Source organism: Raphanus sativus, chromosome 9 (genome assembly GCF_000801105.2).
Source record: "Raphanus sativus cultivar WK10039 chromosome 9, ASM80110v3, whole genome shotgun sequence".
Classification (NCBI taxonomy): Eukaryota; Viridiplantae; Streptophyta; class Magnoliopsida; order Brassicales; family Brassicaceae; genus Raphanus; species Raphanus sativus.
In genome coordinates, this window is record NC_079519.1 from 34,908,988 (window position 1) to 34,934,730 (window position 25,743).

Below are 25,743 nucleotides of genomic sequence, written 5' to 3' on the forward strand. Positions count from 1 at the left end.
GAGCATGATCACCGCTAACTTTTGAAGTTTTGAGAGAGAGAGATGAACCTTCCTCTGTTTTCCAGTGATTCCAGCTTTTACAAGTTCTAAAATGCTTAGTTTATAGAACATCCATTAGAGGATTATACATCTTATCTTCAGTCTTTTATTTTCTAATTTAGATGTATATATTATATAAACATTCAAGGGGAAGATATATATAGGTGGTCCATTCCTCACTTCCTTGCACCTTTCAGCTTCTTGTAGTCTACTACTACAGAGCAGCAACTTTCCTTCCACTCAGTTCTTTCAGTACTCTCCTTGCCGTCTCCACCATTTTATTCTGCGATTTCGTCATTTCACCGCAGACTTCTTCAAGACTCGCTGCAAATTCCGAGGTCTTGGCTTCGTAAAGCTTCACTTGTTTCTTTACTTCAGTAAGCTGTGTGCTCAGATTATGCGCTGTATCACGAAGAGACTCTAATATCTTGTACGAACCCGTAAAAGCGGACAACACATCAACATGTTTCATAGAAACACTCTCGAAATAGAGCTTCTCCGAGTTATATTGCTCAATGAGGTCCATCAAAGAGGAGCAAGAGGCTTCGGTTTCAATAGACGTAGTAGATTGACAGGTTGGTCTATTAGAAACTTGATTGATGATGTTCTCAGAAAGACTCGTTGCTTCAGCTACCTCAGGTGCATAACTCTCTTTACCACGAAACCCCGTATCATCACTATTTGTTGTGTAATAATAACACAAATCCTTTAGTTGATTTTCATTATGTTCCGGTGCAAGTGAAGAGAGCACTTTCTCTTCTGTCTCAAAACTACCCACATCTTTAGGTTCTGTAATCAAAATCCAAAAGAATCAAGGTTTAACAAACCTAACCAACTAAGCAAATATCAACCCAAAAAGAATAATAAAACTAGCAAAATGTTATGTAAATAAAAACAAAAACAGAGATAAATAAATAAATAATAATAATACCTTGGTTTACACTAGCATCCGAACTCAAATCAATATTAGGAAGTGAATTTTTAAACTCCGAAAAATCAGACAATGTAGAAGTACAAGGAGGACCACCAAGTCCTACTTGTTCAGATTGAATTTGAGCATCATCCTCCCATTGAGAGAATCCACAAGCTCCGAAACCCTGCCAAGACCATGCTTAAAATTAATAAGACCCCTTCAATTCAAATTCGGAACTATTGGTTTTGTCACCTTCTTAATGCAACAAACAAAGGAAGAACGGTTAGCGTTTGGTCCATCGGGGACTGTTACTCTTCTACAGGGACCAGAGCCACAAGGGCAAGGAGGGTTGAGGGAGACAGGTTGCGAATTGATACTCACTTCGTCGCACCATTTGAAAAATTCGCAGTTTGGGACCTAAAATGTCGGCAGGGATCAGTAGAGAGTTAAAGAGAGAGAGAGAAAGAGAGAAGGGGACTTAACTGCTGAGCACTTGTAGAATCTCCTGTTAGGGTTTTTCAGAGTTTTAGAAGTCAAAACAAGGCAAGCTCGGTCGCAGTGGCAGTGAATGACCGGAGGAGAAGCTGCGGGGTCGATGGTGGTGATCTTCGTTGCGGATTTGAGAGGGCAACGGTTCGCCCAGTGACCTGGCTTGTGGCAGTGAAAGCAATCGCCAGTTGGCATGTCTTCCGAAGGAAGTGATCGGAGGATGGAAATTGCCCGTTGTCGTTTTTTCTTCTTCAGACAATAGTGTCTCTCTGTCTGCGAGATAATGACTTTACTGTCTTCTCTCAACTAAAATAATGTGGAAAATATGCGTCTTTTTTTCAAGTGTACAGACAAGTGAGGTGACAATTCTTTCTTGTTATTTTCCAAAAATATTAATATATATACTCCGTTTGAGACTACTCGTCAGAAAAAAATATGTTTTAAAAAAAATATTGTTTTATAATTTTAATGCAAAATTTATTAATAAAATTATTCTATTTATTTTTTATTAATTAAAATATGATTAGACATATGGATAATAAATTTTTTTTTCAAAAATATACAAAATTAATTATTTCAGTACACGAACTTAAAAAGACAAATAAAGTAAAATGGATGGAATATTATATACCAAGAATTATAAAGTGCTCAAGTCAAACTAAAACCATTTAATTGAAGACTTGTTACCTGTTGGGGTTAGAATCTACTTCATCGAATCGAACCTAACATTTTGAGACGTCAGTCCACATATACGGTGTTAGACTTACTTATGATTAATCAGAATAAAAACCAAATATCTTTCGTATAAACAAGAGAATATAATTCGAAATATTCTTCATCATACCTATACTAAAAGGAGAATAATCTCAACTCTAAGCTATGCCACGTCACTTAAAATAATCGACCAATCAGGTACTTTTTTTTTGCCACGTCGGATGCTTCAGCGACGAAGTGAGCTTCGATTCATCGGCCCGGGTTGCTGAGATTAGGTAAGCCCGTGAAGCCCATTGCGTGACTGAGTTCCTATTCGCCTCTGATTTTTTTTTTGGTCAACCCCTATTCGCCTCTGCTCGAAGAACAAATTCTATCGATTCACCTTCTCCCACAAACAGTAACATATCTCACCTTTACTTAATGTCCATGCACAATTGAAATCAGTTCTGAAACTGAAGAGGATATTATGGCTCCATGTCTATCCACCTTTGCGAGATCTCTGCTCATGTTTCTCCGTCTCCATTACCTGCTCTGTTAATGGTAATGAATCTCCTCCTCCTTTTTAGCTCTACAATTATGTATTTTCTCATCATCTCTCTTTTGTGTGGCTTTGATTTTGGTACAGGTTGAAGAATCTAAGGGTGAAGACGAATCAGAGAACCGATGCGGTGATGGCATAGAAGGAGGAGATTCGGTATCTAATGGTGGACGTGGGTCAGTTGACACAGATGTCTACTCGGCGGTGAGTTAGGTAATCATCCGTACAGTCTTCTCTCTCTCTTCCTCCTCACTCCTCTCCGCTCCTCCTCAGTCCTCATCGAATCTGGGTTTTGTTTGTTTTATTAGATCTGGGTTTTTGTTCTTAGTTGATGTTTTGTTCTTATTCATCAACTACTAATGAATATATTTTTATTTCTTCCAGGCTTGTGATTTGAGTATGATGGGTTTATATAGGCTGGCAAAGATGATGGTAACGATTTGTCATTTGATTCTAATTTTATCTCTGTTTCTGTAAAGGAAGTTGATGGAAAGGATTTGCAATGAAAGTTTGAATCCTTTTCTGTTTACTTAGTAGCTTTTTTTAAAGGATACAAATTTGGTTTTAAATTGTAAATTTTGCTGGTTTTGTTTCTGACTTTTCTTAATTCAAAAAAAAAGTTTATGACTTTAGCTGTGTAGAGAAGCAGTGATCCTCCGATGTGTTTTAAAATTTCAGCTTTTTAATGTTCTTCAGGTTGAGTGATATGTTTTGTGGCTCACAGCAAGAGAAAGTGATATACAGAAAAAGAAAAATGGAACGTGTTGCCATACCAGAGCAGTTGATCATACTCCTACATGTTGCACAGCCTGAAGCATTTGATCTGGTGGGTTATGTCATCTACGACAGTGGAAGGGAAGCCATACCAGAGAAGAGTCTTCTACAACAGAACCGTTGAGGTAGTTGAATCTGGAGGTCTTCTCAGCCGTGAGTATGTCTTTCTTTTAACACTTGGGATTGCTATCCACCTCCTTCTCGGTCTATGGGCATACAGCAAAGTACAGCGGCTCTCCAAGGTATTTCCGTCCTGTTTTGAGCATTTTCAACTTGTGTGTATACAGTCTTATATGGTGTAATTTTATCTGACAATCGCCTTCTATTACCAGAGAACCAAAAAGGTGTCAAAAGTGGAAGTAGGAACAAGGTCTACGGACGCATCACTGGACGAGTGGCTCGAGGTCCGCATCTCTCTTTCTCTCTTTTTATTGTTTCCTCTTCGTTGGGGTTGAAGTGTGTGTGTTGTTGTGCCTTCAGAGAATTTGGCAAAGACATAATCAAAGAGCAAGAAGTAAGAAAAAGAGAGCTTTTTAAGCTCCTTTAAATTATATCCTCTTTCTTTTTACACTGACAATTTATATGCAGGTGCAAGGCTAATGGTTAGAAAGAGAGATAAGGAAATCGAATGTAACTGCACTGCTGCAGAAGTTTTACGATCTTGATCATGTTAGATCAGTCTTGCCGGAGTAGAGAATACAGATGAACTAAGTAAGGCACCAAACCTGTCTGGTCAGCACCAGCTCCAACCATTAAAGTGAGTTTTTTTGGGTTAATCTAGCTTTCTTGATATGTTTAGATGTCCTTTTTAAGATTTACAAAAAAAACTAATTTGAAAACTACACAACTATTCTATCTTATTTGTTAATTGTCGTTCATATTCCCTATTTGACTAAAAAATGAAAAAGATGTTGCAAATTATAAGTGATTACAAGGGGATGTGTCATTAGTCTTTTTTTGGGTCATTAATCGTTCATGTTTCTCTGTTAATGCACAGCAACATTCTCTGTATAATTGTGCTACTTTTATTCACAGGAGAACCTCAAGAAGATACTGACATCTATCCTAAACATCAAATCTCTTGAAATCTAAATGTAAGCAATATTTATTTTATGACCGCATAACAAAACTGAAATATTTTCTTCATATATTTTAAGATATTTGATTGTTATATGGTCACTTAAAATATGTTTTAAGTTTTTCTTTCTTTCTTTACGAGGACCATTGAGATCACACAAGTTCTAAGGCTACAAATGGAAGTTCACAAAAGTATCCGTAAGCAGCTTGAGATAATGATGTCACTGGTTACATCAACCAGCTCGATGTAAGTTTTCTCAATTTAAATGGTGTTCCATTTGCTGAGACTGTGCTATGCAATGAGTCCTCTGTTTATGTGTGTCTTAGACACTTAGCATGGGATGACCCGTTTTAGTTTGTTGCAGAAATAGAATTGTATGACCAGTATATGAACATGATTTCATGATTTGTTCCACATCAATATCAAGTTTCAAGCTTTAAGCTTCCTAAATAAAAACATTCAAGTGTCATAAAGTAGTTTAGCTACAGAGCTCATACTGGTTTAGGTTATAAAGTTTTCATATTTAGCTAGGATCCATCTATGGACAAATTTATGTTGGTGGTTTTCGGCGTGGCACTGATGTCTTCAAGGCACACATACTTAAAGCTTACGATTTGTAATCATCATTATATATATATATATATATATATATATATATATTAAATGACTGGTATATGAAAACATTCTTATACTACCCTTTTCAGGTCAGCCAGTGTGCCAAGGCACTGATGTCTTCTTAGCCGAGCCTCACTATCCTTTTCCTTCTGCTTCTTCTTAGAAACCTCATTCAGCTTTATCTTCAGCCAACCCAACTTAAAACCAACATCAATCAGATCAGCCAGTGTGTCATCAGCATTGCTCAGATCATCCTCGGAGAGTTTATGTGGTGAGTGGCACAGCGTCTCGATATGAGGCTAAGGAGTTCATTCATGTAAGCTTTTCTGATCTCTTGGTTCTTTGGACTGTAGCCTGATGCCATGTCCGGATGTCTTTTGACAGTATGTTTAACTCCCCTCAATCTCAGACTGGAAAAAGTGCTATTATCGCTTGCTGCTGAAGGAGAAAATTGAGTCAGAAGCTTCAATGCCTTTCTGCTGTTGTAGAAAACGCAACAATTCATGAAGAAAGACATGACCAAAACTTCTCTTGGCATGTTGCTGTCTACGTTTTATTAAACTGTCGGGTTTGTGTTAGATTCTGGAGCATTAGTGTGATTTGGGTTTCAAATTCTAGAATTTCATGCAAAATACGCTCGGGTTTATCAAAGCTTTAAGCAGTTTCATGGTGAAAATATTATAAAAACTTCTTTCTTCATTGGTTGCTGAAACATTATTAGAGAGACATTGTCATCTTTTATATCAAATTCATGTAAATATTTGAAGGATTTACTGTGTTATGGGTATTGTTATATCTTTAAAGAAAATCATGAGATATTATGTTCAAAAACATTTCAAAATAAGTGAAGAAATACTATGGAAATGTGCAGTCCTGTTATTTGGTTTTGGATAACTTTTGATTTTAGGTTTGGGAGTTTGCCGCAAATAGCTGGTGAAAAAAAGAAAAACTGTAGATGCCAATTTTCATGGCATGAGACTGACGTACATCAGTCATCGACCAACCTTATAAGTGGCACCAATTTATATAGATTTAAGATTCTCTATAAATAAAAGTTTATATAGATTTAAGATTCTCTATAAATAAAAGTTAGTTAAAAGAATTCTAAAATTCTAAAACCACAAATAAAGTTTGAACCAGTTGTTAATAAAGATTTATTTTCATGTAACCCAGCTTAAGAACAATTTTATCGAATGTCCCTGAAGGATGAATGAATATTGATGAACGAATATTTGGATTAGAATACAAGTCTGATTAAAACAATCAAATGTCTTATTGCACTTATTTCGTATTCCATATGGATGTAAATTACTATTGCCATAATATATAGTTATTATTATAATGAAATACATATTTTTTTTTAAAAATGGTCCATTTATAATGAAATACATATTTTTGTTAAAAAAAATTCTCAGGTACGCAGAATAAAAAAAATTCCAAACTTCAACCACCTTCTATTCCGTTTATTATAAAAATTCACGATACACCAACTTATCCGCGCGTAGCGCGGAGACCGGATCTAGTATAATTAAAAACACTATACAAACAACTTTCGTATGACTATGACAAAGTTATATATGAAATGATTTTCATATAACTAAAAGCAAAACAAAATTAAAAAGAAAAACTCTCTGTCAATTTAGCAACGGCCCAAATCGTCGGTCAGGTAACCTAACACTAATCTTAGTAGTCCAAAACTTTCAATTTTTAATATCGAGTCGAATTGGTTCGCCACGTCATGGTTTCCTTAACACCTACTCGGCTTACCTATAACTGTCTAACACCAACCCAGCCAAGCACAAATCTCCTAACACCAACTTGATCGGCTGTCACCTCCTAAATGCTCCTAAACACACCTGCCTGACCAACGCCTCACCATCAAATGTGCATACTTTCTAATGCTGAGCCAGCTGTTCGTCCCGTCATTGATGACGACGTCATTCTGATGTTGTGTCAAAATAACTCAGCCAAAGAATTTCTTATCAAACTCTAAGCCAAAATGACTCAGCCACCAACCATCAAATGACTAGCCAAAACGATTGATCTTAACACCGAATCAATTTTTAAAGATAAAACGATATATTGAGAAATCAGATAAATAGTGAAGATCAGACAAGTTGAAATCGACCAAAAATTTGATCCACAATTTAAACCAGAAAATGAGTTTATGAAGTGTTACGAGTACAGAAGCTAACTTGATCAGATGGTCGAAGAAGCTCAAATTGGATCTTCAAAGTGGACGATAAGAATGGAATCCGAGTGTAAACTTGAAACAAATACAAAAAGAATGGAATGAAATGCTAAAAATGATAAGAAAAGAACAACTAAAAGATAGGAATTGATGGTTGTGTGACACTCTCAGCCTAGTTAACTGATGAGGCAAGAGAATCCAGCACCTGGCCACTTGGAGATTAGAGATTCAGTTAAGAAAATACGTTTTTGGAGGAGGGTATAATAAAGAGAAAATGTTAAGTTTTGGAACCTAGATTACAAATTGAGATGTATCATATAAGGAGATAAAAGATCCAGTTAATCCAAAGAAAAAAATCAGCAAATATATGTAGTATAATTTCTTAGATATTATGATTTTATCTTTTCTATATGCTCCAAATTTATGTTATATATTTCTATATAATGTTTTAGCTTTTAATTTTCAAATATGTTAGTAATATCCATATTATATTGTTTTAGCTTTTAATCCTCAAATATGTTAGTAATATCTATATATATATTGTTTTAGTACATAATATCTACATATATTTTCAAATTTATATTCTTGATATTTACTTAATTTATTACTAACTTCTAAAATTTAGTATTTTACATTACATGATATTTTATTTAAACAAAGTCTTTAGACAATTAATTAGATATATGTTTATATTTATGCGACTTTCCCGCTCAATTTCCACTTAATATTTCATCTTTGGGGATTAAAAGACTAATGATCATCCTAAAACGTTAAAAATATGAATTTGTGTCAGTGGTTTTGACTTGTGTGAGAACATTTACATCAGACCAATGCGGGAACAAATCAGTAAATTTTTAAGATGGAACACAATCAGCTTCTAATGTTTAAAAATAAAATAAAAACATGCATAAACAGCTTATGTTTGATATTTTTCTATATATATATATGTCCCAATAAACCAATTACTATACATATTTTTCTTTTTCTATCTTTTGGCTAGGCTTTTCTGATTTGGTGTGAAGTGAACCAAGAATTTTATTAATCATCAAAAGCGCGTTAGAGCCATTATTCGCCTAATATATATAACCTCCAATGTCGACAAAAGAAAATATAACCTCCAATAATAAGATTTAAGATTTCTATAAAACTATAAGTACGACACACGCGACCACTACACGCGTGGGGTTTACATAATCATACGAACGAAACAATCGTATAAAGAGAGAGAGGAACAAATTGACTTTCACACCAACGTGCGTCCATGCAAATCAGTCATGTTACCAACACGCATGAACTAACACTCACATACATATATAGCTTCACGTATTAGAGAATGAAGATGCGTTCAAAGATTTCTAGGTACAGAAACGTAACGCAGAGAGATTTAAAGATGGGGGCAAAAACACAAAATTCTAGAGGGAGAATCTTCATGGTCTATCTAATACTAATCTCATTATCACTTGTAGGTTTGATAATATCCTTTAAACCCTTTTCTGTTCCAAACCAAATCATCACATCTCCATCGTCCGACGATATACGGATTGATCTTCCTTCCCCCGTAGTCGTCAGCAAAAACCCAAGATGGCTCCGACTTGTCCGTGACTATCTACCGGCAAAGAAACTCCGGATAGGCTTCCTTAACATCGAAGAGCAAGAGCGCGAGAGCTTCGAGGCTGATGGCCCGTCGATCTCGGAGAACGTCCACGTGTCGCTCGATCCTCTTCCGGAGAATCTTACTTGGAATAGTCTCTTCCCGGAGTGGATCGACGAGGAAAAGTCTCAATGCCCGGAGATCCCTCTCCCTAAGCGTGAAGGTTCTAATGCTGACGTGGATGTCATAGTTGCAAAGGTCCCGTGCGATGGTTGGTCGGAGAATAAAGGACTAAGGGATGTTTTCAGGCTTCAGGTTAATTTGGCTGCGGCGAATCTAGCGGTCGAGAGTGGGTTGACCAAGGTTGTGTACGTTGTGTTCGTCGGGTCATGTGGGCCCATGCATGAGATCTTCAAGTGCGATGAGCGCGTGAGGCGAGTGGATGATTATTGGGTGTATAAGCCTAATCTCCCAAGGTTGAAGCAGAAGCTTCTCATGCCTGTTGGTTCATGTCACGTTGCTTCTCCATTTGCTCAACTTGGTAATTTTTGATTCTTTCCCTCTATTATTTATTTTCTGTAGATATATATATATTAATTTCATGTGTATTCAATATTTTTATTCATTTATATCTCATCATTTATAAAATATATATACACAACAAACCTTTAAGTAACTTCTACATTTTAATTTTACCAAAAAAACTTCTACATTTTAACCTTTTTCTGTAGACTTATTATCATGTAACCATCATATGTAAAGTTCAAAAAAAAAATGTAACCATCATATGTAAGAGGCAAATATGATTGATTAGTATTGAAATCTATATAAATATGTTAAAAGGTAGAGACAACTTCATCATGCATTTGCACTTTTGTTTTGTTAGTTAAGTTCCGTTGAATAGGTTTATATATTGGTGGATCATTATTTTAGTGGAGAATAAAGTAATATGAGGTTAATAGTTGGTGTGATTCGGTCGTGCGGCAGAGTATACATTTCCTCAATTTAATTATTTTAATGAAGCGTAAAACATGCTTACCACAAAACTCATTCACCAGGTTTTCCTCTCTCCATTCGTCTCAGTCTTGAGTTTTGAACTATTATCATTTACAGGCCAAGAAGCATGGAGACCAAAAGATAAAGATAAGCTTACGTCCGATGCAATTCGTAAGCATCGAGTGGCCTACGTGACGGTACTACACTCGTCCGAGGCCTATGTCTGTGGGGCAATAGCTTTAGCACAAAGCATAAGACAATCAGGATCGAACAAGGACATGATTCTCCTCCACGATCGGTCCATAACAAACAGGTCCCTTATCGGTCTCAGCTCCGCTGGTTGGAATCTTCGGCTGATTGACAGAATCCGTAGCCCTTTCGCGGAGAAGGACTCTTACAATGAATGGAACTACAGCAAATTGCGTGTGTGGCAAGTAACTGACTACGATAAACTTTTGTTCATAGATGCAGATATTATCGTTGTCAAGAAGCTTGATCATCTCTTCTATTATCCGCAACTCTCAGCTGCAGGCAACGACAAAGTGTTATTCAACTCCGGAGTCATGGTAATCCCAAATAAATTAATTACTATACATCCTTACAAAATTAATTGATGAAATGTTCGAGAAAATAAATGTTGATATCGTAATCTATTTTGTATTATTTTCTTCTGATTCCTTTTTTCACAGTAGAAGATGACTTATTTTCTTAACATTAAACTTTAGTTTCTGATCTATTGCTTTTTTTCTCTGTTTCCTGTTAAGAAACGTGAGACAACAGATTATTATTTTGTGTGTGTGTTTGGGCATTCATAAATCAGTTATAAAGTATTATTATTATTATTATTTTTTTGCATCAGATTGTCGAGCCATCAGCATGTCTTTTTAAAGATCTAATGGAGAAATCCTCCAAGATCGAGTCATACAATGGAGGAGACCAGGGATTCCTCAATGAGAATTTTGTATGGTGGCACAGGTTATCGAAACGCGTGAACACAATGAAGTTCTTCGCCGAAAATTTTAAAGGAACACGCGATCTTCCAGATGATCTAGAGGGTCTGCACTACTTGGGACTGAAGCCATGGGTATGTTATAGAGACTATGATTGCAATTGGGACATGAAGTTAAGGCACGAGTTTGCCAGCGATTCAGTGCATGAAAAATGGTGGAAAGTTTATGACAAGATGCCAGAGCAGTTGAAAGGTTATTGTGGTTTGAATAAGAAAATGAAGTATAGGATTGAGAAGTGGAGGAAAATCGCTGAGAAAGATAGTTTGCCTGATAGGCATTGGGAGATAGAAGTGAGAGATCCTAGGAAGAATAACCTTGTTCAGTGAGAGTGTTTTGTCTTTGATTTTATTGAAGTCTTACAGAAACTTGTGAAGTAAGACTGAAGAACCTTCTGATTCGAGAAAGGGTTCTCGCTTCTGTTTTTTTTTTTCTGTCACACAGGGTTTTATTTTAATTTCTGTAATTTTCAAAGTATAACGGAGAATTTTTATACGACAAAGCGTAGAAGAATCTCACTCTGAACTTCACATTGTTAATTTTGCTTATATAATCATCATTCGTGTTGTAATATATGTATTCTACAAATATTGTTGGAGAGAGATTCCAGTCTTTCTAAAAAACACAAACGAATTTGGAGTTCGATTCCCAAAATGCAATTTCTTTCAGATTATTGGATGCATAGTATCGCATATGTTGTAATTAGTCTATCATTTGCACCTGAATATCTTCAAACTCTATTTCAATTTTAATAGAAATTTAGTCGACAAAATAACCAACCCATGCAAATATGCAATAATATCTTCAAGCACTTTGTCTAGTTGTCTGGTGAGTTTTGTCTAATGCAGAGTCCTTTCGACAAAAGAAAAAAGAGTCCTTCACGTTTTGGTCGGTCACTAATTAGGACAAAGTCAGTTCCATCAAATCATAGGCACTAGCTTCATTCTTTATTAGTGAAATTATCGATATTTACATTCTTTTTTTTTTTCAACTTCGGTTCATAAATCATCATGTCACTTGTTACAAAATTATCTAATACTTGTATATATATTTTCCCTCGCAGATACAATAGTTTTTTTATAAAAGAAAGACTCACGTTTACGTGTATACATCAGATCATTCATCTAGTATCCATTAAAGGAACATCTTCTATGGTTTGAAGTTAATATCAGTTCGATTGATCTGATGTGAAAGATTACGAACAGAGCCATTATACGAAGACCAACTAAGGTTCATGAATCCACGTTAACCTACGAACCGAGATAATGACTCGCTCCTTCAATTTTCCTTTCCTCATCATCGCTAGTACACTCTTCCTCTCCTCTGTCATCGCCGCTGATGAAGCTTTTCCGTCGATTCCCACTACCTTCTAAGTAGCCTTGTCAAAAGTGAGACGAGGCATAAATTATACACATGATTTATCAGGATATAATCCCTGTGGAGGCACTGAAGCTGGATGATGTGGAGGTAGGAGTGTACTCGCTTCATTGCTTACCGTTGAGATTGGTTGGAGCGGAAGGTGCACCAACGAGATGTATTCTCATCAAGTGATTCAATTTCATCGCCTTCTCCGTAAGCTGATCAGTATACGAAAGTGATTATAAGAATAACGATGCTTCTTTACTTCCAAGATCTGGAACTATATAGAGCACCTGTTATACATGTCACGTTGATGCCTTTATAAATGAGCGTATGTTCACATGTATGTAAATCGAAAGGGCGTGAGAATAAAATTAGACTGTAACATTTAATATGCTGATGTATTTTTACAATTGCACGTACGAACAAAACATATAACGTGCTGTAGCCTGTAAGAATGGAGTGCACGAAACCATATACACGAGTCTTTAGCCTCTTTACTGGGCCGATCACTAGGCGAATCCAGTAAGTAGTAAACCGAATCGAACCAAAATGTGTTTAAACCAAATCGAACCAAAAATGAAAGTATTCTGTGAAGCTGAGAGATTTTGATGGGTTTAACCCGAGACAGAGGGCATCCCCTGTATATTAATCCTGGAACATTACAACATGTTTTGTAGCCACGTGTCATTACTAGGATGATTCTCAGAAATCATTAGAAAAATATGTTGGTCCATATAAATATATATTATACTTTTTATTAAACTAATTATCATATTAATTAATAGTCTTAAATTCTTTCCTTAAATAAAAGCTACGTAAGTTTATTTCCTTAAATAAAAGCTATGAAATTACCTAATATGATTAACGTATATATGATAATTAATGATTACAAATCAAAAATATTTGATAAAAAAATTTGTATCCTCTACATTTTATTTTAATTAATATTTTAAAAAAAAATCACTTAAACATATTTAAAAAAATAGATTTTTCATATATGTTATATTTTAAATTTTTTAAAACGTCTATAAATTACCAAAAATTGTAAGATGTTGTTAAGATGATATTTTTTAGAACAGAACATGATCCGAAACGAAATATTTCGGATATCGAATATATCGAAACCAGATTTATATACTTAAATATATATTTTTTTTTTAGAATTTAATATCTAAAAGAATATTAAAAATATATAAAATGTTATTAAGTTGTCCAAAATACTTGAAAATATTTACAAATAGTTAAAAATACATGATTAAAATAGTTAAATGATATTCAAAATACCAATACTTCAAATATCTATTGATTTCTTATCCGAATATTGAAGCTAACCAAATTTTATGTTAAGTTTAAGTATTTTAGCTTGCATTATACACATTTATATGTTATAAATAATTTTTTTATTTTTATATTTTGAGAAATTTAAAGTATATACAAATTTTATTTTTTTAAAAAATAAAATGAGTTATCTGAGTCCAAATCCAAACCGAACCCGCAGATCCGAACCGGATCGAACTCACAAAAAGTCGAAATATAACTGAACCAAACCAAACTAAACTGAACCAAATGGTATCCGAATGTCCACCCCAAATCAAATGTAAAAAAAAAATCTTGATAACAAGATGCATTCTAATTGTAATATTTCAATACAACATATTTTAAAAAACTCATTCCGCGCATGGCGCGGGTTATCATCTAGTAAGTTAATGTTTTGAAAAAACGGGATAAAATCCAGTATTTATATCATCATTTTGATAGTTAAAGAGTGTCTATAAACCGAATCGAACCAAAATGTCTTTAGACCGGAAACGAACCGGAACAAAAGATTTATCTGAAGCATAGCGAGTCCTCGATGGGTTTAACTTTAACCAGAGAGACAGACACAGAAGAAGAAGCATAAACCCTTATTCCCCCTCCATGGCAACTACCCTTTGAAATCTCATTTTCTCTGCAAATGGCTACTTCGATCTCTCTCCTCCTCATCATAAAACGCATCTCCCTCTCCAACATAAACCCTAAAAGCCGCCGCCTTTTCCAGCCATTCCTCGTAAAACCACTCTCCACTTCCTCCGCCCAGACCAACCCTAGCCCTAACTCTTCCCCTGAAGAAAACCGGAAACCTTCCTCCTCTCTATCTTCCCGCCTCAGCTTCGTCTTCGACCAGATCGACGCCATCGAGAAACGCCACTCCGAGCAGGACGAGACCCTCGAGCGTATCCGCGCCTGGCGCCAATCCAAACAACCACCTCCTCCTCCTCCTCCTACTGCTCCTCCTCGACGAGATCCGGATCCCCGAGAAGAAAGATCCGAATCCGAATCCAAATCCGCAGGGGATACTGACTTGACTCAGTCAGTCTTGAGTAAAGAGAATGGTGTGGTGGAGTTGGTGCATCCGTGGCCAGAGTGGATGGAGCTTATGGAGGTACTTGTGAAGCAGAATTACTTTGATCACAGGAGGCAGCGTGACGACGACGACGGAGAAGAAGACGAGATGATGGTGAAGAGTTTGGGAATCGATGTACCATCATCACCATCATCATCGTCGTCGTCAAATGTTGGAGCTGCTCTGTTTCAAGATTTCAGAGCGGTTCAAAACGCTTGTGTCAATTTCGGAAAAGACCGTTTCGATATTCTAAGGTTTGTTTCAAGCTTATGAATAATCATCGAAACAAAGCTTATACCTTTATGATGTTTTGCAACTGTTCCTCTAAGTCATTTCCTAATGTTTATACTCTGAGTCTGTGGTATATAACAAAAGTTTGTTGTTTTCAGATTCGAAATGGAACATTATCAACTGCTATGTGTTTTTATATGATTTTTATTTTTATTTTTTTTTGGCTTCAGGTCATTGTCGAGGAACGACATTCAAATACTAGTCGGCCATGGGTGTCCAGCGACTGATAGAAAAGTTGTCTTCTCTGGGAAACTACTCAGGAAGCGTGTCCATCTTGATGAAGGAGATGTAAGAGCTTCATTTGATTACTTACTTTACTTCTTTTGTATATGAACTTGTGTGGTTCGGTAATTCCACCATTTTTTTTGCTTGTCATAAATCTTGAATTATAGACTTTTGAATGTGAGGTGTATTTGATTTGTGTGGTTTTAGGTTTGGAGTCTTTAGCTCATTGGTTGTGTGGTTTTAGGTTCATTAAGTCTCCTTTCTTAGTCTTGCTCTTTTCTTCCTGATTGGTTTACTATCAAAAGATCCTTCAGATGATAACATACATTCATATATATCAGGTCTGCAGTTCCTGCAGCTTGAGAAACTCGTGCGAGAAGGCGTTTCTGTTAACAAACAAAGAGGACGAGGCTCGAACCCTTGACCTCATGAAGATTTTGTTCACCTATGGTTTTGACCCCTTGAGTGATACGGTAGCCAACAAAAGCCTCCTGAAGAAAAAATCTGTTAAGACTGTGGTGCGCAAGCTGCTGCATGAGGTTGTCAAGCTAAGCAGAGTACCGATAGATCCTAACCTTACTCCACCGGTTATCAAGAAAGCTCCACCTAAAGTCAAGCAGCCACCTCCTCCTCCTAAAAGACGTGTTGGCCGTGATGATGTTGAGATGAAGAAAGGTGATTGGCTCTGCCCAAAGTAAGTCACACCATAGCAGCCACCTCACATATTTTATGTTCTACTTTTTGATTTTTGTCCTGAGATGGTAATTTTTGTTCTTAGGTGCGATTTCATGAACTTTGCAAAGAACACCATTTGCTTACAGTGTGATGCAAAGAGGCCAAAGAGACAGCTCCTTCCAGGAGAATGGGAGTGCCCTGAGTAAGTTGCTATTCGAGTCTTCGAAAAAAATATAATGTGTTTAAACTTCATGTCACGGAACTGATGATATTGCTTGTTGTTATGGCAGATGCAACTTCTTAAACTATAGGAGAAACATGGCATGTTTTCACTGTGATTGCAAGCGTCCACCAGATGCTTTCTTAGAGAACAACACACAAGAAACACATCATCATCGCTTCACTGAAGCACAAACAGAGAAGGTTGTGAAGCGAGATGATGTTTCCAATGCCTGGAACTTTGATTTTGATGACGATGAATCAGACGGTGCAGAAGTTGCTGCGTTTGAGTACGCGGATTCTAGTAGAAAGAATCAAAACCTTCCAGTGGATGGTTTGAGAGATCCTGAAGAAGAAGAGTTTGGTAATCTTCCACCAGGAGCACGAGAGAGTTCTGAGCCTGGAAAGAGCAGAAGACCTGGTGTTGGGTTTGATGATTTTGACGATGAAGATGACATTGATAGCTATGAGATAGACGAAACTGGAAACAGAGAGGTATCTTCTTTCGCTCCTGAAGAGTTCTCAGAGGATGAACAGTTTCCAGAGTCGAAGGCTGGTTACAATGCGCACAGAGGAGGAACCTCACCGTTTCACAATAGTAGAAACAGGAATGGAAACAGTAGGGGAGGTTTCTCTAGGGATAGTGAGCTCGGTTTCAGTTCAGATGATGAAGCTTCAGTCACTCCCAGGTGGAAATCAAGTCACGTTGCTTCAACAAACAGAGGCCCGCCTTCGAGAAAAGTGACTTTTGGGTCGGACGATGAGTTTGGGCTCGACTCTGATATGGAGGACGATGGTCCCAGATCTGGTTTAAGGGGTGGTGGTGGCCAAAGAAGTAACGGTGCAAGAGGAGGGTTTAAGGGGAAAAGAAGATCCTATTCAGAATCAGAATCTGATGATGACATGGATGATATAGAAGAGTACAGAGGGTCAAGTTTCTCTGGTAATAGATCAAGAGGGAACAGAGGAAGAATGAGAGGTGGTGGACGTGGTGATTATAATGGCGCAAGTGGTTTCTCGGATAATAGATCAAGAGGGAGGGGAGGAAGAACAGGAGGAGGCAGAAGGGGTGGTGGTTTTGATAGTGACGGAGAAGATTACAGAGGTTCAGGTAGATCAAGAGGTAACAGAGAAGATAGAGGCGGGTTTGGGGGAAGAATGGGAAGCAGAAGTGGCGGTTTTGAAGATGGGTTTGATAGAAAGAGCAGTAGAGGAGGACGCGGTGCAGGGAGTTTCAGGGGATCTAACAGAGGAGGAAGAGGAGGAGGAAACCGCCATGGGAATAGTGATGGTAAAGACACAGACTCTGTTGATTTCAGAAACAGTCGAAGAGTTATCGAAAGATAGAAAGAGAATGTAATAAACTGGTTTGCTTTTGTTCCAGTATTCAATTGGTTGTAGTGCAACTTTATAACATTCATAAATTTTGATACATTGAATATTTGAAGAATGAATACACGAGAGAAAAATAAGATGGAAAACACAATCACACCAAGAGATAAATAAGGATTAAACAACATCAATCGAGTTTGCTTAGATATTTGTCAAGCAAGTTGTCAACCATGACTTGATAAGCTCTTTCAGTTGGGTGGTAGCTATCCCAAAATATATAGGCTGAGGAATTAGAACATGTGAAAGGATTCATTGAGTTACACATGTAGGATATTGCCAGAGATCCTCTACCGCAACATCCTCTATCAGCTACCTCAAAACCTGAAGCATGATGAGATAATTTTACTTAGACTTCAGTAGTTTGGTTCAGGTTTTATGATACAAATGGAAAATTTATAAGGTGATCTTACCGTATCTTGCAGGATGTTGGATCATGTCAAAAAGAGTATCATAAACATCAATGTAGAGGATAACCCCATCCAACTCTTTATCTAAAGATTCTAGTGCTGGTGCAAGCCTTGCATTGAATTGTTTAGCCATGTTGTTTAAAGGTTTAACACATCCTCTTGTAAACAATCCTCCGAACACTGTTCTTTGAAGTGGTACACATCCAACCGGCACTGCGCTGAACACTCCGATTTTCTTAGCTCCAAGCTTATGTAATTCCTAAGTATTATACACAAGATATATAATTAGTATTAGATATAAGTTTATTATTGTTTGATTTATATTTGTGAATAAATCAGTTTAAAATACTTACTCTTACGAATTTGACTGCTGAGTCAGCCAAGAAATTGGCATATGAGGTACGGTCATATTTATGAGATTGAGCCATGAAAGTGTGAGCAAGGTCGTTGCTACTAGAACACACAACAAAAAAACTATGGTCCAAGATATCTTGAGCTTTTTTCTCTCCAAAATGTTGTTTGATCGTTGATATATATTGCTTGAAATATGTTAATTGATCCCAGACTGATATTACGGACTGCAAAAGAACATAATAATAGAAAATGTACCAACTTAGAAGGGTTAATTTTCATGAACATATTTATCAACTTCTATAAATAATTATTAAATATTTATAAATAATTTAAGAGGATTAATTTTGTCTTTTTCATAATAAACTTAGAATATTTATAAGAATGATTATCAGTTAAAAGTAAATTTGAAAAATGATATCACATTTGAGATAAAATTAGAATTTTCCTATCTATTAATTATGAAATGTAATAGGAAATAATAGAAAACATATCAATAATTATAAAATGTAACAAACGTTGATAACAAAATATATTAACATACCATAATCTTAGCCGTTAAAGGATCATAACCAGTTCCCCCAGATGCAAATGTAACACCCTTAAGAAGATCTTGGGGTTTCAAATTTGGGTTCATAAATGCTGGCAGTGACTTAGCTATTCCCAACTTTTCGGCTGAAAGAAAATTGGTGAAAACCAAATGTATCATGATTTTATATAAATACCTATAAAATTTTCTGTAAAACAAATATTAAAAAAAATTTGGAATCGTTACCAATGAGATCAGAGGGAACTCTTCCATCAGAAAACCTTCCAGTGGCTTGGCCACCAGGAAAGTCCTTGCCATAAGGAGGAAAATTGCACTTCAAAAGAGTTGGGAGTCTATTGTTATTACCAGTATCCATAATCGAATCTCCAAAAACTATTAGTGCAGGGATTGTTGCATTCTTTCCTTGCTTAACTGCATTAGTTTCAGCGGCAATGAATAACAAAGCAAGGTATAACAATTGAAACTTCATTGTCTTAGTTGATTTGTTTATTTTTCTGCTCCAGATGTGCTTGCCTTCTATAAATTTGAAAACATGCGTGTATATATATATTCTTTAAATTTGTTGAAATTTCTAAAGATATCTCTTTTGACAGTAGTTGTGTTTGTTGACTCTAGTTAGTTATTACATTCCTTGTGGTTTTAAAGATAACAAAGTTTAATTGTTATTTCTTACCAATAACTTCCTTATGAGTTGGTTGTCACAACTTAAACATACTATGTTTAGGATTTAGACCAATTAATTAATGTAACCACAGACATAAAATGTTTAGCCAAATTTGGTTTATAAAATATTACCATATTCTAAACTAGAACTCACATTTTATTCGGTTCCTTTTACCAATTTATAACTAATAATACATTTATTAATTATATTCACATATATATGTTATAATAAATTATATATAATCATCATTATCTCAATGAATATATATATATATATACATTTGAAATAAATATAATTAGAACAATGAAGCATCAATCGTCTTAGTTGCTGTTCACAAAAATTTAATATAGCAAGCAAAGTTCCTAAAAAAATCTTAAGACCTTTATTTGTGCTCCTCATTTTCTTGACCATAAAGAACATCAATTAATAGTATAAATAAACCATTTTCTTACTATGGGTATAAATTAGACAAAATATAGTTTTGAAGTATGTTTTAGTATATCAATTACAATTTGGGTATGAATTTGCTTTTTGGCCATTCTTGATGTAAGAGTTGCTCAAACATCCTAGTTCTCACTATAGTCGAGCCGCTTAAACTTATTTTGGAGATCACCGACGCCAATCAAAGCTCAAATGGATATTTAATACATACTGAAAGCACTAAGTGATAAGGTGTTTGTGTTTACTAAACATAGTTTAACTTGTGGACTAGAACTTGTGAAGCAGCGTCATACAAAAAAAAAATTGGAAAACATTCTTCCATAAGTTACCCTATGTCAACATTTTCAGGTTATTGCTGTTACATAGTTGTGTCATGAAGATAAAAAAAATATATTCAACTTTAAGATGATGTGGATATACATCATGGAGTTATAAATTATATATCGAATTTTCTCCCCCAATAGCTCTGCATTCAGAACAAGAAATTCCTATTTAAACAATGATATACATGATTTTTTATGGGAGAACAATATTTATGTCTAAACTGGTGAAGATAGTGTCTAAATTGGTCGATAGTATGTGTTTCTCGATTCATTTGGAAGAGGTTGTGATTGTCAAGATTTTTGTTACCCTTTTCTTTCTCTTTCAGTGCTTTTATCTAACTTAAAATCATAACTTAAAGATGATACATGTTATGTAAATATTGTACTTTTGTTTGCTTTCAAACCATTTTAACCAGTTAAAAAATGTTAGATCTTAATCATAATCTGTATCCCTTATATATTATTTCTTTTCCATATCAATCCACATCTACTAAATATTGATGTAGAAGTTCAAGAGCCATCTACCAAACATATACTTTTCAAATATATGCTATTGGAATTTCTAAAACATTAGTTAGTCCGTTGTGAACCATGCTTGCATATCTTATCAGTTCAAGAGTTCTTCCTCTACTATTTGCATATATAAATCAAACCATATATCAATTCTTATGAGTAGATGATATGTTTATTTTACTATACGTAAATAAGTATATAGTTGCTAACTTATTAAATAAGTCTTATTGATTCATTTTTATTTCAAAAAAAAAAATATTCTTCCAATGTGAATAAATAAACAAAAAAAAAATACAATATGTAAAATGCATATAGTTTGATAAAAATTATTATAAGAATATTGGTTGTAAGCTATATATTTTCTTTCTTCTTTTTTTTTTTTCTTTTGGGTCTCAAAGAGAAACTTTTCGTCCTTGTTGTGGTGTTCTCTCTGGGAGACCTTGCGTTGAAAGAGCGGCCAGAGTGATCTCTATCTCTCCCACCCCCAAACAAAAGAAACCAAAACTTGTGTTCGGTCGTCGTTGCCTAGTCGAGGAGTCCCACTGCAATGCAAAGCTGAAACTACCACGAAAACCTTTTCTTCTTCTTCTTCAGGTTTCCAAATCTCTCTCTTGCTCCTTCCTCCGTATTAGGTAACCCACGTTCGTGTTCGTGGTTCGTGCGATAGCTTTTAGCGGTTTGCCAAGAAAAAAAAACGTTGATGTTAATGCATAGAGAGATCGAAGTGTTCTCATCTTCTTTTTTTTTTTCGGGTAGAATTCGTGTTTTAACGTTTTGTGTTAGGCGTTAAAGATTTCAACTTTATGCTGTTTTGCTTTGCTTTACGTGGGGTTTTGTCATCCCCAAACAAACAAGATCGTTTAGAAATTACTTGACTTTGTTTGTGATCCAAAGAGGTGGTCTCGGGATTGACCCTTGTCGTCTTTCTAAGGTAAGAAGAAGAAGCATTGTTCTTGATTTATTCTGGGTTTTGCCCTCCTTTTTTCTCTTCACGCTCTGCAAAATCTAATCTTTTTTTTTTGTCCAAGTCTTGTGGGTTTTTTGGATGCGGTTTTGTTTTACTGATCATCTCTCTCTCTCTGTGATTTTGTTTTCGATCTGAAACATTTAGATTTAATATATCTTATCTCTGTAACTGTTGGTTTCATTGTCCTTTATTAAAGCCATTCAGATTCAAGTGTATCATCTTTGCCTCTCTGTTCTATGTGATTTTATCAGTTGCTTTAAGCTATGTTTGTCTAGTGTGTTCTCATTTTATCTCACCTGAATCTTTTCTCTTTGTAAGGACACTGTCTTAGCCTTTTTTCGTATGTTATAGTTTTCCATGTACACTTCGAGTACGTTCTTGAAGGTTTCCGTTTAACACTGAATTGAGTGAAGCAACCGTGTGATCTTCTCTTATATGCAGTTCTTTTTTCAATCCCCATGGATGAAGAAAACAACACTCGTGTGGAAGATGCTTATGCTTGTGTGGAAGAAGAAGAAGAATATGTGTGTGGAGATCCAAAAGTTGATATTCGTGTTGGAGACGAGTATCAGGCCGAGATACCTCATATGTTATCTGAATCCGAACGTGCAACGTATCTTTTGAATCCTCTAGCTTCTTCTGATGATGCCATAGTTGGTGGCGGACTACTACTACTACCTGTTGACATCATGTGGATAGACACCACCAAACTTAAAGACGAGGATGATAATGTAGACATGAGTGAGTCTCTCAAATCTCTGAAAACTAAAAGAAACAAGCAAAAGATGATGATGATGAATCTTGAAGCTGTCCCTGAGAGATCTTCATCCAGCTCTTGGGACGATTTGGAGGTAGATGCCTTTGTTCTTGGTCTGTATACATTCGGGAAGAACTTTACTCAGGTAAAGCAGTTCCTGGAGAGCAAAGGAACAGGACCACTACTTTCTTTTTACTACGGAAAGTTCTACAAATCTACAAAGCACAAGATTTGGTCAAACTCCCTTAAGAAGCGGAAATGCATACAAGGGAAGAAGCTCTACTCAGGTTGGAGACTACATCAGTTGTTGTCCCGTTTGATTCCCAGCGTTGCTGATGAATCTCTGAAAACAAAGCTTGTGAATGTGAGTCTCTCTCTCTCTTTTGCACACCGAACACATATCCTTGAATGAATGAATGTTTAATGATCCATTAACACAGGTCTCCAAGTCACTTGCTGAAGGGAATAATACATCTCTGGAAAAATACATCAGCGCTGTGAAGGAAATAGTGGGTCTCCGGTGTCTTGTAGAGGCTGTAGCCATCGGTACTAAAGAAGATCTGACTGTCCTAACAACAGAACCTGTAAATTCAAAGCAATGGTTCACAGTTTCCTCCTCTGCTGCGGTGGTTCCTGCTGGTTTAGGAGTATACAGCTCACTCACATCTGCTGAAATCATCGAAAAACTGAGTGGTGGTCCCCGTCTAAGCAAGGCACGTTGCAATGATATCTTCTGGGAAGCTGTGTGGCCACGTTTGCTAGCCAGAGGGTGGCACTCTGAGCAGCCCAAAGACCGTGGTAAAGACAACAACATAGTCTACCTCATCCCTGGGGTAAAGAAGTTTTCTAGAAGAAAACTTGTTAAACAGAATCATTACTTTGATTCTATCAGTGACATTATCAAAAAGGTTGTTTCCGATCCTGAGCTTCTTGAGTTTGATGATGAGGCTGCAGCAGAGATCAGACCTCCTCCCAATGGTGGTGGAATCATGGAAGAGAATCAATCAAAACGCCGTTACCTAAGGTCTCCAGAGTCTTCTTTGAAGTTCACTGTTGTGGACACTACTAGTTTGGCTTCAGGAGGCAAGTTATGTGCATTTAGAGAGTTGAGGAATCCAGAATCTCAATCAAAGGCTTGTCAAGGAGATAACAAGTCTTCTTATGTGGGTGTAGAGAAGAAGGATGGTAAAGAATGTAAGTGGGAAAAGAGACGAATGAAGAAAATGGTGGAAGAGCCTGTGAGGTTCATGATTGTGGATTCATCAGGGATAAGGAGACGAAGACGTTTGCCTGCTAATGAGAGTCTCTGCAATCCATCATCATCGGAGAATGTGACTTGGGAGGAGAATGTTCGGTCAAAGAAGAGGTCTGTCCGAAAATCAGAATCTGTTAACAATCATTCGCTTCTTAGTTCATTTCCCTTGCCAAAACGAAGGCGGCTCAGTGCGTGTGTGAGGAAAGATATAGAACGTTTTGGTGAAAGTTGTGTGTCCAACTTACCAGAAGAAATCAAGACTGACAAATCAGAAGAAGCTGGAAACAGGATAGAGATTCTGAGGCTAAAGACTGAACCAAGTGAGTTATGTTCTATACACGAAGTCGGTTCATCAGAAAAAGAACAAGAAGAGGAAGCAAAGCAGTTGTTGTGTTCTTCAAAGGATCTGGAAGAGAAACGGATTCAACTTCCTTCCATGTCAGGCTCAGACAAGATGAAATCTCCTTCCACTGATCATGGAGCGACTCAAGAAACTGCTTCAATAAAACAAGAAGAAGAAGAAGAAGAGCAAAACCAACAGATAAAGTCAGATCCTCCGAGAAGACAAAGCACAAGAAAGAGGCCATTGACGACTCGTGCTCTGGAAGCTCTTGAATCAGGTTTTTATACAGCAAAGACCTTGAAAAGTAGACCTAAACCGATAAAACGTGAAAGGTCTGCAAGGATCAAGCACTCAGCCAATGCGAGTAACAGAGCTCAAGGCGAGTCAGACAATGGTTTTCTTGTGAAGGAAAGTACATCAAGTAAACCGCTGGAACGAGCAGAGTGTACGGAACCGAGATTTCTTGCGGATAAAGCAACAACAGCGAGTAAGCCTGTGGATCAAACAGAGGATTCTGACAATGTGACAACAGAGTTTCCTAAACGTCCTCCTATTCTCTTGAAGCTTCCCTTCAAGCGAAGCTGAAGTAGAGGCATTCATCATTTTTGGGATTATACCTCATCTTAGACCTTTCAACTTTCTGAAGAAATGTGTACAGAAAAACAAAAAAAAAAACTCTTTCTGCTTTTTCCTTTTTTCTTTTGTTTTTGCTTGGTAAAACTCTTTAAGACATATTCATGGCCTGATATTTTATTCTTTTGAAATCGTTTCTCTTAAATACTATCTGAATCAGGAGGATATGCCATACAAGTGCTTATACCCAAGAGTCATCATTAACTCGATTTAATAATGACTTCACACTTGCTAAATTTGCAAGACATACATAAATAAAGATATGGTTTTAGTACATTAACCAGAACTAGATTTAGATTTCATTTTTTTGGTTATATCTTGTGTAAAGATCCAGTGGGATGGGATGATTCACATAGGAATGAATATACATGTTAGATATAACTTCTAACGGAGTGTAGTTAATTCACCATACAAGGCCGGTTTGATTACTGGCAGCTGACCTATTGCGGCCGCTTCACTGTATCATCCAACTTCTCAGTGACTGTATGGTTTCCCTGTGCATTAATGTGTGATCGGAATCTCTGGTAAGTTCTTTTTTTATGTTATTGGTTTTATTCAAAAACATTTCCTTTTAGCTTAGAGCCCTCTTGAGACTTAAAAATTCTAGATTTATTGGTCAGGTAATTTCTTCTTAAACAAAAATCTGAAGCTCTGAACTAGATCGAGGGACATGGAAATCAGTTATAAATTCTTTTGTGAGGTAGTAACCAGAGAAGAAAACGTGTTGAAAACGAGTGTGGCTGTTTTAGTGGATTTAACGCTGACCCCAACAACATAGTCTTTGATGTATACATAGCTACTTGCCAAGATCCAACTTAAAACGTGGAAAGCGCTCAATGCATCACTACGCCATCTATTTGAGGTAATTGATCAAACCTCTCCCATAAGTTACTTTGATTTGATATATTTATGTGTCATGGTTTACATTTTCAGGTTGGGAAAGTGGGAGGAGGAACACATCTTGCGATTCATTAGCGTAATTAAACCTGCTAGGCATTAAAGGAACGAGCACGCTCGGGATGAATTCAAGGAGGGTAACGAGTAACG

The 25,743-nt window shown here is 36.3% G+C and overlaps 5 protein-coding genes across 8 annotated transcripts; 3 read left to right on the forward strand and 2 right to left on the reverse strand.

Annotated features, from left to right (window-relative positions):
• Nucleotides 1-37: 37 nt before the first annotated feature.
• On the reverse strand, nucleotides 38-1,758 carry LOC108823478 (uncharacterized). Its single transcript, XM_018596695.2, has 4 exons — nucleotides 1,436-1,758; nucleotides 1,205-1,369; nucleotides 971-1,136; nucleotides 38-828 (listed from the first exon to the last, which is right to left on the reverse strand). Exons 1-4 carry the CDS (start codon nucleotides 1,634-1,636, stop codon nucleotides 254-256), a joined length of 1,107 nt encoding a protein of 368 aa, XP_018452197.1. The 5' UTR covers nucleotides 1,637-1,758; the 3' UTR covers nucleotides 38-253.
• Nucleotides 1,759-8,542: 6,784 nt separating this feature from the next.
• On the forward strand, nucleotides 8,543-11,432 carry LOC108826807 (putative UDP-glucuronate:xylan alpha-glucuronosyltransferase 4). The gene is made up of 3 exons (XM_018600157.2): nucleotides 8,543-9,483; nucleotides 10,056-10,504; nucleotides 10,798-11,432. The coding sequence occupies exons 1-3, from the start codon at nucleotides 8,685-8,687 to the stop codon at nucleotides 11,272-11,274; spliced, it is 1,725 nt and encodes a 574-aa protein (XP_018455659.2). The 5' UTR covers nucleotides 8,543-8,684; the 3' UTR covers nucleotides 11,275-11,432.
• Nucleotides 11,433-14,140: 2,708 nt separating this feature from the next.
• Nucleotides 14,141-17,541, forward strand: LOC108828724 (uncharacterized). The gene is made up of 5 exons (XM_018602488.2): nucleotides 14,141-14,944; nucleotides 15,152-15,269; nucleotides 15,548-15,900; nucleotides 15,985-16,083; nucleotides 16,172-17,541. Exons 1-5 carry the CDS (start codon nucleotides 14,262-14,264, stop codon nucleotides 17,445-17,447), a joined length of 2,529 nt encoding a protein of 842 aa, XP_018457990.1. The 5' UTR covers nucleotides 14,141-14,261; the 3' UTR covers nucleotides 17,448-17,541.
• Nucleotides 17,542-17,584: 43 nt separating this feature from the next.
• Nucleotides 17,585-19,269, reverse strand: LOC108825370 (GDSL esterase/lipase At1g58525-like). 2 transcript variants are annotated; one of them, XM_056995086.1, is made up of 5 exons: nucleotides 19,026-19,269; nucleotides 18,795-18,925; nucleotides 18,253-18,477; nucleotides 17,903-18,158; nucleotides 17,585-17,792 (listed from the first exon to the last, which is right to left on the reverse strand). In XM_056995086.1, the coding sequence occupies exons 1-5, from the start codon at nucleotides 19,267-19,269 to the stop codon at nucleotides 17,620-17,622; spliced, it is 1,029 nt and encodes a 342-aa protein (XP_056851066.1). In that variant the 3' UTR covers nucleotides 17,585-17,619. The 2 variants fall into 2 exon arrangements, with proteins under 2 accessions (XP_056851066.1, XP_018454169.1); XM_018598667.2 differs by having other exon boundaries at nucleotides 17,585-17,813.
• A 1,847-nt stretch (nucleotides 19,270-21,116) lies between these two features.
• LOC108824134 (uncharacterized) lies at nucleotides 21,117-24,830 on the forward strand. 3 transcript variants are annotated; one of them, XM_018597502.2, is made up of 3 exons: nucleotides 21,117-21,373; nucleotides 22,150-22,829; nucleotides 22,906-24,830. In XM_018597502.2, the coding sequence occupies exons 2-3, from the start codon at nucleotides 22,167-22,169 to the stop codon at nucleotides 24,646-24,648; spliced, it is 2,406 nt and encodes an 801-aa protein (XP_018453004.1). In that variant the 5' UTR covers nucleotides 21,117-21,373; nucleotides 22,150-22,166; the 3' UTR covers nucleotides 24,649-24,830. The 3 variants fall into 3 exon arrangements, with proteins under 3 accessions (XP_018453004.1, XP_018453002.1, XP_018453003.1); XM_018597500.2 differs by having other exon boundaries at nucleotides 21,118-21,335; XM_018597501.2 differs by lacking the exon at nucleotides 21,117-21,373 and adding an exon at nucleotides 21,441-21,672.
• Nucleotides 24,831-25,743: the final 913 nt, after the last annotated feature.

Excerpts from the sequence above, each read along its gene's own strand:
- LOC108828724 (XM_018602488.2), top strand. The coding sequence starts at position 14,262 with ATGGCTACTTCGATCTCTCTCCTCCTCATCATAAAACGCATCTCCCTC. Across the intron at positions 14,945-15,151 it reads GACCGTTTCGATATTCTAAG|GTCATTGTCGAGGAACGACA; the intron begins GTTTGTTTCAAG and ends TTTTGGCTTCAG. Across the intron at positions 15,901-15,984 it reads GGTGATTGGCTCTGCCCAAA|GTGCGATTTCATGAACTTTG; the intron begins GTAAGTCACACC and ends TTTTGTTCTTAG.
- LOC108823478 (XM_018596695.2), bottom strand. The coding sequence starts at position 1,636 with ATGCCAACTGGCGATTGCTTTCACTGCCACAAGCCAGGTCACTGGGCG. Across the intron at positions 1,370-1,435 it reads GATTCTACAAGTGCTCAGCA|GTCCCAAACTGCGAATTTTT; the intron begins GTTAAGTCCCCT and ends CCGACATTTTAG. Across the intron at positions 1,137-1,204 it reads TTGTTTGTTGCATTAAGAAG|GGTTTCGGAGCTTGTGGATT; the intron begins GTGACAAAACCA and ends TGGTCTTGGCAG.
- LOC108824134 (XM_018597502.2), top strand. The coding sequence starts at position 22,167 with ATGGATGAAGAAAACAACACTCGTGTGGAAGATGCTTATGCTTGTGTG. Across the intron at positions 22,830-22,905 it reads TGAAAACAAAGCTTGTGAAT|GTCTCCAAGTCACTTGCTGA; the intron begins GTGAGTCTCTCT and ends CCATTAACACAG.
- LOC108826807 (XM_018600157.2), top strand. The coding sequence starts at position 8,685 with ATGAAGATGCGTTCAAAGATTTCTAGGTACAGAAACGTAACGCAGAGA. Across the intron at positions 9,484-10,055 it reads TTCTCCATTTGCTCAACTTG|GCCAAGAAGCATGGAGACCA; the intron begins GTAATTTTTGAT and ends TATCATTTACAG. Across the intron at positions 10,505-10,797 it reads TATTCAACTCCGGAGTCATG|ATTGTCGAGCCATCAGCATG; the intron begins GTAATCCCAAAT and ends TTTTTGCATCAG.
- LOC108825370 (XM_018598667.2), bottom strand. The coding sequence starts at position 19,269 with ATGAAGTTTCAATTGTTATACCTTGCTTTGTTATTCATTGCCGCTGAA. Across the intron at positions 18,478-18,794 it reads CTTTAACGGCTAAGATTATG|TCCGTAATATCAGTCTGGGA; the intron begins GTATGTTAATAT and ends GTTCTTTTGCAG. Across the intron at positions 17,814-17,902 it reads CCAACATCCTGCAAGATACG|GTTTTGAGGTAGCTGATAGA; the intron begins GTAAGATCACCT and ends ATCATGCTTCAG.